This window comes from Lutra lutra, chromosome 18, assembly GCF_902655055.1.
Source record: "Lutra lutra chromosome 18, mLutLut1.2, whole genome shotgun sequence".
NCBI classification, from domain to species: domain Eukaryota; kingdom Metazoa; phylum Chordata; class Mammalia; order Carnivora; family Mustelidae; genus Lutra; species Lutra lutra.
This window is the reverse complement of record NC_062295.1, coordinates 31,048,734-31,061,562: the sequence shown is the minus strand read 5'-3', so window position 1 is coordinate 31,061,562 and position 12,829 is coordinate 31,048,734. Positions and strand designations below refer to the sequence as shown.

At 48.0% G+C, this 12,829-nt stretch overlaps 1 protein-coding gene across 3 annotated transcripts in view; it reads left to right on the top strand.

Annotated features, from left to right (window-relative positions):
- Positions 1–12,829, top strand: part of HIP1 (huntingtin interacting protein 1) — a 142,413-nt gene that overhangs the window by 93,396 nt on the left and 36,188 nt on the right. For all 3 annotated transcript variants that reach the window (XM_047713846.1, XM_047713847.1, XM_047713848.1), the window contains 4 exons: positions 1,125–1,188; positions 4,326–4,468; positions 4,924–4,980; positions 12,473–12,553. In XM_047713846.1, the coding sequence (XP_047569802.1) occupies positions 1,125–1,188; positions 4,326–4,468; positions 4,924–4,980; positions 12,473–12,553 (345 nt within the window). The remainder of the gene's footprint in view (positions 1–1,124; positions 1,189–4,325; positions 4,469–4,923; positions 4,981–12,472; positions 12,554–12,829) is intronic.

The following is a 12,829-nucleotide window of genomic DNA, read 5'->3' as shown; positions in this document are numbered from 1 at the left end:
TAAATAAAATCTTTAATTAAATAAATAATTTTTAAAAAACAATGCAAAACTGATTGCCTACCAGTATGGGAATGTTTGTATGAATCACACACTGTCCTGCACCATGGACCAGTACTTGTCTCTTTAAAGAACGGGCTAGAATTTTGTCATCCCGCTTGGAGAATTTTCCATGACACATTTGCAGTTGAAAAAGGCAGGATGTAGAAAAGTCTATACTTGGCGATCCCATTTCTAGAAAACAGTGGCAGGATCGGCCCCTTTGGTAGGTAGTGGTGTGTGCATGTGTGTGTGTGCGTGCATGCACGTGTCTGTGTGTATGTGTGTGCGCGTGCGTGAGACGCACAGCACATTCACGTGGCTCAGTATGGAGTACCATCTATGGAAGGAGAAGCACAGCAAAACAGGAAAAGGAAAACACCTATATTTAAACAGCCGACGTGACACAGTCCCGTTCATGTTTTTGTGTTAAACTGTATTCGTGTGTACACACGATTTGCTACCTTCCAAAGAGAGTTAGGATTTTTAACGCAGCTGGAAAGGAGTGAATATTCTTAATGCACTTTAAGTAAGGGAATAAAAGAGAATTTGGATAGGGTTGGAAGAGACCCAGGAGTGGGGAAAGTGAGAGGTAGAGTGACCCCTGCAGTCCTGGGCTAGCTAGGGAAGAAGTGGCCGTGGAAGGTTCTAGCGGTGAGAGAGGGGCGGCTGGATGGCCTTTGGGCCACAGCCACTCCCTGATCTCAGCGTCTCTTCCTCCTGCTCCCGGAGAAATAATGTTTCCCTGGGGGATGAAAGGCATCCCTTTGTGCGGGCTCTAATTGCCATGTTGTTGTGCCAAGTGAATGAGTGGCAGGCAGGCACAGCAGCTGGGCACAGCCAATGCCAGGCAGCAAAGCCCGCTGCCTTAGGACAGCCTGGCCAGCTGGCCTGGGAGCGCTGCCCATCTCTGCCCCCCACTGGGGGCCCTGCCTGTATGGGGGCCATGGGGCAGAGGGGTCCTCGGGGAGCTGGGGAGAAGTCATTGCAGGGAGAGAATGGGGTGGGGTGCCTGGGAGGGTCTCGGACACTCTAGAAGCACATTCATCTCAGCCTCCTCTCCCCTCCCCCTCCCTCTTGTTTTTCAGACTGTCAGCATCAATAAGGCCATTAATACGCAGGAAGTGGCTGTAAAGGAAAAACACGCCAGAAATATCCTTTTGGATGTTGCTTGGAAGACCAACCCCCAGGCGGGTCAAATGGTGGGGACTGAGGTCAGGGCGAGGTGTCCTTGCTCAGCTGCGGAAAGGGGAACCCCCACAGTGGCCAGGCCTCCTGTAGGTTCGAGCAGCCTCGGTGGGCAGCAGCTGGCCTTTGAGACCACCGCTCGTGGTGGGGGAGGGACCAAAGCCACTTCTGAGCTCAGCTCTATGCAGTTTACCAAGGACCCCGCCCCTCTTGGGACTTCCCTTTGAGAGATTTCCTGGGGGCACAGGAGGGATCGTCACAGCACTCCAGACCCTGCACTTGGCCCGTAGGGGCCACATGGACCACCCCCGTGGGAGCATGATTATCTCCCCTTCTCCTAGCTCAGAGCCAGTCAGTGGTCTGGGCTGCCATAGGCTGGCACCGGGGCTCAGCCATGGAAATTAGAGCCACCTCTGTGAGCTGGTTCCCCCCTAGTCAGCAGGAGAGAGGACAGGACCCTCAAGCCAAATTAGGGAGCTGGTGGCTTGGAGGTTTCCAGCCCCCCACCACGCCGCACCCCTCCCCATGCCCTATTAGGCCCTCCTAATAGGCATGGGCTATCAGGGCAGCCACCCTCCTGGGGTGTGGCTTGGGAGGGAAGTGCAGGCTGCACCCTGGTTGTTGGATCCCTTGGGATCTGCCCTGGAGGGATAGAGTCCGCGAGCAGGTGGGCTGACCCCCAGAGTTGCAACGGCGAGGCTACTGGAGAACTGGGGCAGAGCAGGGTGCAGCCCAGGGCCGGCGGAGGCTGGGCTTCTGTCTGGGACGAGCACCTGCCGCTTGCCTGGGCTCATCGTGGTGGCGGTGACACAGCTGGGTCAGAACAGCTCACGTGGAGGCCGCCCCACCTCGGCTCCTGGAGGAGACCCTCCAGGTTCCCTGGCCGGAGGAGCCCCGCCCCGCCAGCAGGATGCCTAGCCCATGGCAGACCCTCAGGAAGCGGTGCTAACGTCCTGCTCTTTATTGGTGGGAAGATACTTTGGTTGGACTTTAGGGCTTTGCTGCAGGATGGGGGCTCTAGGCACCCTAGAAACCTGGCCCAACAGTGAGCCTAGTTAGACTTTGCCCTTTTATCCCCAGAAAGGCACAGTCCCCTTGCTTTACCGAGTCAAGAAAAGCCCCAGTAGACTTTCTCAGGGGGAAAAGACCTTGTCCCGACCCCTGTCTGCCAAGAATACTGATCCGTCCGATTGGGATATGAAATAAGAGATGGTTTTCAGAGGTCAGTGTGCTCGGGACACATCAGACCCTCCCAGGGAGGCTACCCGGAGTGACGGAAGGGGTACCACAAGAAGGCTCTGGAATCCCACCTCCACAGCAGCCTGGCTCACTCTGGTGGGTCCAGCGGGGTCTCCATGAGCCTTCGTCCCTTTGTCTGTCACATGAAAGACTTGGCCAAAGAAGATCTCAAAGGCCTCCCGTTCCCACTCTCACCTTCTCTGAGTTTTTCTGCGTCACCATTTCTAGGAGGTAGATTAAATGTTAGAAGGCTCAACTCCGAAGGGCAGGATTTTAAAGCCTAAAGATATCACAAAACATTTATTCTTCATTGATTTTTTTTGGAGACCGTCAGCCACTCTCAATCCCAGCTGAATAAGTATTTGGGAGTCTGACGTCAGAAGTGCTGTTCAAATAGCCACTGATCCCGGGTGTCTACCTCCCTCCCTGCCTGCCCCCACTGTGTATCTACTCCCAGAGGACTAGGGACTGAGTCTTATCTATTTATTTTTTTTATATCCCTGAGTGTCTTTTATAGTGCCTGATACGCAGTGGGTGCATTAAAATGCTTAGGAAATCAAAGGACAGAAAGGTCTCCTTCCCTCTTTCAAGGTCACAGTGCCTGACTTAACTCTGCACTTGCTCCGGCTTCGGTAAAGTAACCACAGTCTGCCCTGAGACGTCAGCCCAGGAGAGGGGTGGGGAGCTGTCCCTCTCTCCTCTCTGCTTCCATCTAGCCCGAGGCGGCTCTGCTTCAGGGGAGACTGTGCTGTTATTTCAGAAATCCCTCTAAGACCTAAAGCTGATGTCAGCTTCCAGATCCAGAAGTCTGGGTTCAGGCCCGCCACCCCCACCCTCGAAATGCAAATTTCAGTCTGGGGAGGGAACTTGGTGATACCCTCTAGCCCCGAAGCAAAATCGCCTGTGTTCTGGATGAGTCATAGAGTTTCTGACCCGAGGCAAGTCTTTCTGTCCTGCGTGGCACCCCCCTTACTTACCTGAATCTTGACAAAGGAGCCTGTAGTTCTGGGGAAATACCTGCACTTGGACTTGATGGTGCGCAGTTGCTGGGTGTGTGAGGCCCATGTAAGCGCTAACTTAAAATCACGCCAGACCAGATGGACGTTTATTATGTGCACATCATGGCTGGGGTCCATGGGTGCGTTTGGAATTGGATCTCAGGTGGATGTAGCCTCAGGATCCCACATAGAGCAAGTTCAAGGTGTTGGGAGATGCGTGCGCCTCTGAACGAGACCAGGAAGGCTCATGGAAGGGGTGAGGTGTAATAGTCATTTTAAGTTTTGGGAAAATGCTTCCAGTTACGGAATGACTAAGGGCGGTGCAAGGTACAGCACCAGGAATAGAGTCATCGGTGTGTAATGGTGTCATCTGGTGACAGACCGTAGCTATGTGAGGTTGTCCGAGAACTATGTCGGATACCAGAAATGAATGTACGATTATGGATCTGACCCGAGATGGATGCCAATTAGCCTTCAATAAGGAAATCACAGAAAAGAGCAGAGTGCCTATTTGGGGAGGAGTCAGGTACTGCTTGGAAGAGGAGCCGAGGTGTCCCCACCAGGGCCAGGGCCCCAATGAAGAGCTGAAAGCGTGCCCTCGCATCTGAAGACTGGATAAGAAAGAACTTTGAGACACTGTAATGTGTCGCTAAAATATGAGCTGTCATTATTCCCCCAAAGGCCCCATCTCACCCTCAGGCTAACCCAGGGGAAGGGCAGAGTCTGCCTCCCACAGCAGAGCCCTGATTCCAGCCAAAGTTACTACCCACTTAAAGGCCACCTAGGACCACTGCTGGCCAGGGCATGCTTGTACAAATTGGAAAAGGCCCATCCTTGCCTTTGTTTTCCATGACCCTCCCTCACCGTGCATACTGGGCACCCACCATGAGAAAGGGGCACAGACCTTTTGGTCTGTGGTCAATCGGCTGCCTCTCTCTAGCAACGCTGTCCTCTGCTGGAAGTTCTGCCACGTGTTTCACAAACTTCTCCGAGATGGACACCCAAATGTGAGTTCTGGGGCTGCAGGGGATGGCTAGGGGGCCAGGGAGCCATGTGGGGAAAGGGGGATCGCCAGGGGCAAAAGGGGCGCTGTTTACTCTGGCACAGAGAGGGGCAGCTGCCCCCTTCTCCTGGCCTTTATTATTATTTTTTTAAAGATTTTATTTATTTATTTGACAGAGAGAGACACAGCGAGAGAGGGAACACAAGCAGGGGGAGTGGGAGAGGGGAGAAGCAGGCTTTCTGCCAAGCAGGGAGCCTGATGCGGGACTCAATCCCAGGACCTTGGGATCATGACCTGAACGAAAGGCAGAAGCTTAAGGACTGAGCCACCCAGGTGCCCCTCTCCTGGCCTTTAGGCTGATTAGAGGTGGACTTGTCTGTGTGATCTGCCCTTCTGCCCACCCCATCCTCTGTCCCGTTGTTTTCTTTTCTCTCATCAGCTGTTTTCTTCCCTCTCCAGGTCCTGAAGGACTCCCTGAGATACAAAAATGAATTGAGTGACATGAGCAGGATGTGGGTGAGTTTGGAGATGCATCCGGGGGCCACCTGCACCTGCCTCTCCTTCCCCAGTGGCCACAGAACAAGGACGGTGGAACGGAATGAATTCATCTCTTTCAATTTGCTTAGGATTTCTCTCCTGAGCATCGAGGAGGGGATCAGCAATGGCCCCCAATAGTATCATGATATCCACAGTCTTTCCTGAGGGCCCTGAAGCTGCAGGGAAGTTCTGGGGCCTGGGAGTGTTTCCTGCCAATGGAACCTCATGCCATAACACTCTCCAGGCATTGGGGTCCCTCAGCAGTGACTTGGCCACAATTCCTGTGTCTTTCTTCTGCTGGTCCCATGCGGGTCACAGAACACTGAGAACTAGCATTCCCAATTCTTAATCTCAGTACCTTTTCTTTCCCTTTTTTCCTGAGAATCTAGGGATTCTCTGTGCCTCACGATGGGAGAGGAGGTAGGTGGTGGTATCAGAATCAATTAGAAGAGGTTTTTATCTCTAGATTCTGCTGTCCACAGAGTATGTGTGTTAACAGCACGGAATCTGCATTTTGAAGACTCTCTCAATTCTGATACATCTCTTTGCCCCACTGGTTGAGAGCTCTGGCCCTTTCCTTCCAATTCTTTCTTTCTTTCTTTCTTTCTTTCTTTCTTTCTTTCTTTCTTTCTTTCTTCCTTTCTTTATTATTTATTTGTTTGTTTGTTTGTTTGTTTGTTTGACAGTCAGAGATCCCAAGTAGGCAGAGAGGCAGGAAGAGAGAGGGGAGAAGCAGGCTCCCCGCTGAGCAGAGAGCCCAATGCGGGGCTCAATCCCAGGACCCTGAGATCATGACCTGAGCTGAAGGCAGAGGCTTAACCCACCGAGCCACCCAGGTGCTCCTCCTTCCAATTCTTACCTGCATCTGTCTGCATTCACAGAATGTTAGCAATGATGTCATCCAGTGCACCCACTGCTGATAATACAGGCCCAGAGGGAAGCAGCCTTTCCTACGTCAGGCTAGTGGGTCTGAATAAAGCTAAGAGTTGTCCCCTAACCTCCCAGGTGCATGCTGGAGAGCTTTTGCTTGTATCTCTAAACATGGAAAGCGTGGGTCTTCTCTCTTGTTAGAATTTGCTTGGTGTCTCTTTTCTACCCTTTTACTTTTGACATTTCTATATTCTATGTCGTAGAAAAGTCCCTTATAAATAGCATTTAGTTGAATATTGTTGCTTTTTTCATGATGGCAGTCTTTGTCTTTTAGCTGCACATTTACCCCATTTACGTGCAAGGTATTTTTAGATTTCTGTCTTCCATCTTAGCTTCTGCTGTTGGCCCCTTCTGTCCTGTTTCTGTTTCTCTTCTCTTCTTGTCTTCTTTCTATCAACTGGTTATTTTTTTCTCATTCCATTCCGCCCTTAAACTAGTTAGGAGATTGTTTTTAAAACTCTGCTTTTATTTTTTTACTCGTTGGTACGTTATCCAATAATTACAGAATGCACGTTTAGTTTATCAAGAGCTAAAATTCATGGCTTTGGCTGTTTCCTCTGTAACGCACACCTTAGAATATTTTCACTCCATGCCCTCCCTCCAAACGGGTATGTTATTGTTGTCATGTATTTTAATTTTGGTTTTGTTTTTCTTTTTAGGTTCTATAAGATAATTTCTTTTAATCATTTTTATTCTGTGCTCGCTCTTTCTTTTCATCTGCGTTCTAATATCTGGGATCGCTTTTCCTCTGCCTGAATTATTTCCTTTAGTGAGAATCTCGTGGTGGCAAATAACCAATTTTACTTGTTTGGAATGTCTTTATTTCACCCTCTTCTGTGGAAGATACTCTTCCTGGGTTTAGGATTCTGGGGTAACGGTTATTTTCTCTCAGCACGGGGGCAATATTATTCAAGATACCCTTCCACTGACTTCTGGATTCCATTATTTCCATGAAGTTGGCTGTCAGACTCACTGTCCCTTCTTCGAAGCAAATCTGCTTTTCCTCTGGTCATTTTTAAGATCTTACTAGGAAGAAGTGCAAATGTATTTTGGGATTCTTTAGATTTCTTAAATCTGTGGGGTAATATCTTTTGTCAGTTATGAAAAATTCTCTTTGTCTCTTCAACTGTCCCTTTTGCTCCATTCTGTATTTCCCCTGAGACTTTGGTTATGACGGTCTTTCCTGCTCTATACCCCAGTGCCTTTTTTTTTTAAGCACTACATCCAACACAGGGCTTGGGCTCATGCTCAAGAGATCAAGAGTTTCATGTTCCACCAACTAAGCCTGCCAGGCGCCCCCTCACCCCATGTCTTTAAACCATGTTTCTTTGTTTTTTGCCTGTTTGCCTCTTAACTGCATTCTGGATAATTTCTGTAAATCTAGCTTTCAGCTGGGTCTAATCTGTTGTTAAACCTCTTCATAAGATTTATCATTTTATTTATTTATTTTTTAAAGATTTTATTTATTCACCTGACAGACCAACTACAAGCAGGCAGAGAGGCAGGCAGAGAGAGAGGAGGAAGCAGGCTCCCTGCCGAGCAGAGAGCCCGATGCGGGGCTCGATCCCAGGATCCCGGGGCCATGACCTGAGTCGAAGGCAGAGGCCCCAACCCACTGAGCCACCCAGGCACCCCAAGATTTATCATTTTAATCTAGCCTTTATTTCTTGGAGTTCTTTTTTGTCCCCCAAATCTGCTTGTCATTCTTTTTTTAAGATTTTATTTTTATTTATTTATTTGACACACAGAGATCACAGGTAGGCAGAGAGGCAGGCAGTGGGGGGGTAAGCAGGCTCCCCGCCAAGCAGAGAGCCCGATGCGGGGCTCAATTCCAGGACTCTGAGATCATGACCTGAGCTGAAGGCAGAGGCTTTAACCCACTGAGCCACCCAGGTGCCCCTGCTTATCATTTTTTGTGATTTCTTGTGTCTTACATGTATTTTGAAACAGCCTCTTATTATCCTAGACAAATTAGACATGATCTCATATATTATTTCTTATACTTCCATTATCTAAAGCCCTTCAAGAACCGTTCCTGCCATCTGTTGTTTTTTTGTGTGTGTGTTTTTTAACATTTTATTCATTTATTTGACAGAGAGAGATCACAAATAGGCAGAGAGGCAGGCAGAGAGAGAGGAGGAAGCAGGCTCTCCATGGAGCAGAGAGCCCGATGCGGGGCTCGATCGCAGGACCCTGGGATCATGACCAGAGCCGAAGGCCTAGGCTTTAACCCACTGGGCCACCCAGGCGCCCCCATCTGTTGTTTTTGATGAATGTTGTTTATGCTAAGGAGTTCCTTTTTGTGCTTCTTTTTAACTGTACATTGTTCATTTTCCCAGGAATCTTATTTGTGTGAACTCTTTCAAGTTAGGTTCCTCTAGAAAGAATGGGCATTTGAGATCACTCTAAATTCTCAGCTTAGGGTTTTGTGAATTCCAGGCAGATCCGCTTGAGTTTTGGCTCCTGCTCCAATTCCCAAGAGTAGTTTTTCCCTCCCTCTGATCACAGCAGTGGTTTGAGGTCCTCAGGGAGGACTCCTTTGATGCAGGAATGCTGGGATACGTGTTCTTTCCAGTTTACCCTTCGTCCCCCTACACCAGGGAAGCAGTCTTTTCCTCTTCCACCAGACTCTTCAAGGTGGGCAGGCCAGAGCCCTGTCTCCTATTCACCACCTGGTTCCCGAGGCCCAGAAAAACCAAAGTTCAGTTCATCTGGTGTGGCAAAACCCCTGTCCCCGCCAACTCCATCACCCCGAATTCCACTTACTCCCCTAGTACCTGCTTGGACTCAGTCCCTGGCCTGAGGATTCCTTACTTTCTCATTAGTTCATTAATGCCTTCAAAAAGAAGTTTTAAATATTTTACCCAATATTTTCGTAGTTTTCAATGGGAAGGTTAACCCAGATACCTAGCCCGACTTGTTATCCAAACTCGAATTCCTTTAGGCCTTGCTTCCTATGGAGTTGTCTCTTCCATTTGGCTGAGAGTGTCTGGATATTAGAAGCCTTTTTATTTATTTATTTATTTATTTTAATTAAGACCTCATTTTTTAAAAAGATTTATTTATTTGCGAGAGAATCAGGGAGGGGCAGGGGGAAGGGGAGAGAGCGTCTCGAACAGACTCCTCACTGAACAGGAAGCCCAATGTGGGGCTCGATCCCAGGACCCCAAGATCACGACCTGTGCCGAAGTCAAGAGTCGGCCACTCAACGGACTGAACCACTCAGACACCTATTTTTTTTTTTTTTTACAGCAAGTTTTAGGTTCACAGCCTCCAAACACGTGTAATGCCCCCATTTATGAACATACCCTGCCAACATAGTACATTTGTTACAAGTGATTCAACTTCTCTGATAACATCATAATCATCTGAAGTCCGTGGTTTGCATTATAGTTCACGTGGGATGTCGGTCGTATACTCTGCGGCTTTGGGCAAATATATCATGACTTGTACCTATCACGGTGATACCGCACAGAATAGTTCCACTGACTCCAAAGGTCCTCCGTGTACCACCTGGTCATCCCTCCCCGCCTCCCCCAGCCCTGGTAACCACTGGTCTTTGACGCTTGCCACAGTTCTGTCTTTTCCAGAAGGTCATGGAATGGGAATCCTACAGTATGTCGCCTTTTCAGACCGGCCTCTTTCCCTTAATAACATGCGGTTCAGGTTCCCCCATGTCTTTTCAGGTCTTGATAGCTCGTTTCCCTTGTAGTGCTCAGTAATACTCCGTTGTCCAAAGGGACCACAGGTCACCTACCCATTCCCCAACTCACCAGAGTGTCTTGGTTGCTTCCACGTTTTGTTTTGTGTTTTTTTTTTAAGATTTTATTTATTTATTTGACAGAGAGAGAGAGAGATCACAAGCAGGCAGAGAGGCAGGCAGAGAGAGAGGGGGAAGCAGGCTTCCCGCTGAGCAGAGAGCCCGATGCAGGGCTTGATCCCAGGACCCTGAGATCATGACCTGAGCCGAAGGCAGAGGCTTAAGGCACTGAGCCACCCAGGCACCCCTGCTTCCACGTTTTGGCCATTATAAATAAGGCTGCCGTAAACACCCACGAGCTATTTTGGTTTGGATGTTCAACTCCTTTGGGTAAAAACCAAGGAGCGCCATTGCTGAATTATGTGGCAAAAGTAAGTTTGGTTTTATAAGAAACTGCCAAACCATCTTCAAAAATGGCCGCAGCATTCTTCATTCTCACCAAGCAATGACCGAGAGGTCCTGTTGCCCACATAGTGGAATTGGGTGTTATCAGTATTCTGGATTTTGGCCGTTCTCATAAATGTGTGTTAGTGCCTCCGTGTTGTTTTAATTTGTGTTTCCTGGTGACATGTAATGTCGAGCATCTCTCCATTTTATTCCTTTGCTATTTTCTTTGTATGTCTTCTTTGGAGAGGATGTCTGTTAAGGTCTTCGGCCCATTTTTTAAAAATCAGGTTGTTTGTCTTCTTATTGTTGAGTTTTAAGACTACCTTGTATGTTTCAGATAACAGTCCTTTATCAGGTGTGTCCCAGTCTGTGGGTTCTCATGCTCTCGATAGTGATTTTTCCAGACGTTTTGTAATTTTAATGAAGCCCATCTTGATGATTGGTTATTTCTCTCATGAAGCATGATTCTAGTCTATCTCAAAAGTCATTGCCATACCCAAGGTTGTCTGTTACCTCCTATGACTTTCATAGCTTTACGTTTTACACTGAATGATCCTTTCATCTTCTGCCTTCTGATCCTGGTGCATTTTCATGTGAAATAGGGTTGTCTTTGATGAGGAGCATAGTTTCGCTTTTTCTGCTCTCCACTACTTTCTAATTTTTCCATGATGAACAAGTACAATGTACAATTACGATTTTTCATAGAAAACAAATACATTAGGAAATAATCTGATCTCTGGCATTGATACTTTCAGACTCCTCTGATGACCCCGCTCCCTCTGGTGCCTCTCGAGGCGTGTTTCGGGGTGGGGGGTTCCTCTAGTCTAGAGGAGGTAGAAGTCAGAGCTCAGCTCAAGAGTTCTTCGTGCCCCCTTCCTCTTTTGTGTGCAGGTAAGAGTCTCGAGCATCACTCTGCTAATTCCAGCGTCTTCCTGGGCACCCAGGATGTGACCGCGTGGGCAGATTCCACAGGAAGGCTTGTTTGTCCCCAGCTGGGATCTGTCCCATTTCAGTCCCCATCCCATGTAAAACCCTCTAGCTGCCCTCCGTCAGCTGGAATCCATCTGGAGGAGCCGTTTCCTCTGCTGTACTTAGAGAGAGAGACAGGAGGAAGGAAGCAGCCTGCAGACTGTGATTACTCTGGGTGGGAGACTTAAAATTCTTACATCAGAAGCCTTGTCTAGAATTCATGCAAAGGAAGTTCTTGTGTTTGTACACAAGATTGTCCTGTAAGAACAGTCATTGAAATATAGCTTATAATAGAAAACATGCCTACGGCTCAGACGTACAGCGGTAGGGAGTTCGTTGGATAAATTACAGTACTCACTCAATAACAGTTTAAATAACAATTATATTTTTAAAAAAGAAATAACAATTATATACATTGTTGTATGTATATATAACAATAAATAAATCAGTAACAATTTAAATATCATTAAAAATATCGCTAACCATAAAGAAACAAGAAAATTTGAAAAGGTAGGGAAGGAAGTGAAGTATATTAAGTTAAAAAATGGGCTCCATTTTATATTTGAGAATAAAGGTGGAAGACAGAGGATTTTTAAGGCAGTAAAACTATTGTGCGTGATACTGTAATGGTAGGTACGGGACGTTATCCGTTTGTCAAAACCCGTAGGATGTATCATACCGAGAGTGATTCCTGATGTAAGCTTCACTGTGAACGATGATGATGTATCAGGGAAGGTTCGTCAGTTGGGACGAATGTCCCACTCTGGTGCTGAAGTTGACGAGTGGGGGGTGGGGCATGGTTTTATACACGTGGAAGAAGGGGGTGTATAGGACATCCCCGTACTTTATTTGAGGGTACCTGGCTGACTCAGGGAGAAGAGCATGTGACTTATTTTTTTAAGATTTTATTTATTTGAGTGAGAGGGACCCCGAATGGGGTTGGAGTAGAGGGAGAGGGAGAAGCAGGCTCCCCACTGAGCAGGGAGCCCGATGCAGGGTTCCATCCCAGGACTCCGGGATCACGACCTGAGCCAAAATCAAGAGTCAGATGCTCAACTGACTGAGCCACCCGGGCGCCCCAAGCATGCGACTCTTACTCTCAGAGTCGTGAGTTTGAGCCCCATGTTGGGTGTAGAGATTACATAAATAATAAAACTTCAAAAAAAGTCTATTGAAAATTTGAAAAAAAAATTTAAATAAAATAACATGTACTCCAGAATGTTCGCCATGATTCCTTCTCATATTTAGATTAAGGGCAATGCATTTGTACGTGGGCTTGTCTATATCTTCTAAAATTTTCTGCAATGGCTGTTTGTTTCTTTCAGAAGCAGAAAAAAGTATATTGTTGAAAACAGACGTCCTGGCTGTCAGTCTCTGCCCCAAATGTTAGTATTGATACCCTGCTTTCTGTTCGTTTCCCGAAAGGGCCACCTGAGCGAGGGGTACGGCCAGCTCTGCAGCATCTACCTCAGACTGCTAAGAACGAAGATGGAATATCACACCAAAGTGAGTCTGCCCCTCAACGGTTCTGCCCGCTCCTCCCCCACGGCCCCCCATCCCCACCCCGGCCCCCCCCTTGAGCCGAACTCTCACGCCTTTCCAGGAATAGGTTGGCCCAGGCCCCCATCACTCAGGGAGCTTTTATATCCTATCCAGTGAGAGGAAGATGATAGGACAGCTGCTGCAGGACACGGGGCTGGGATTCTGGCCCACATCTTCCGCACCCTCTTCTCCATTTTGCAGAGAAGGGACCCCAGCCCGCAGGCTGCCTTAGGAAAATGT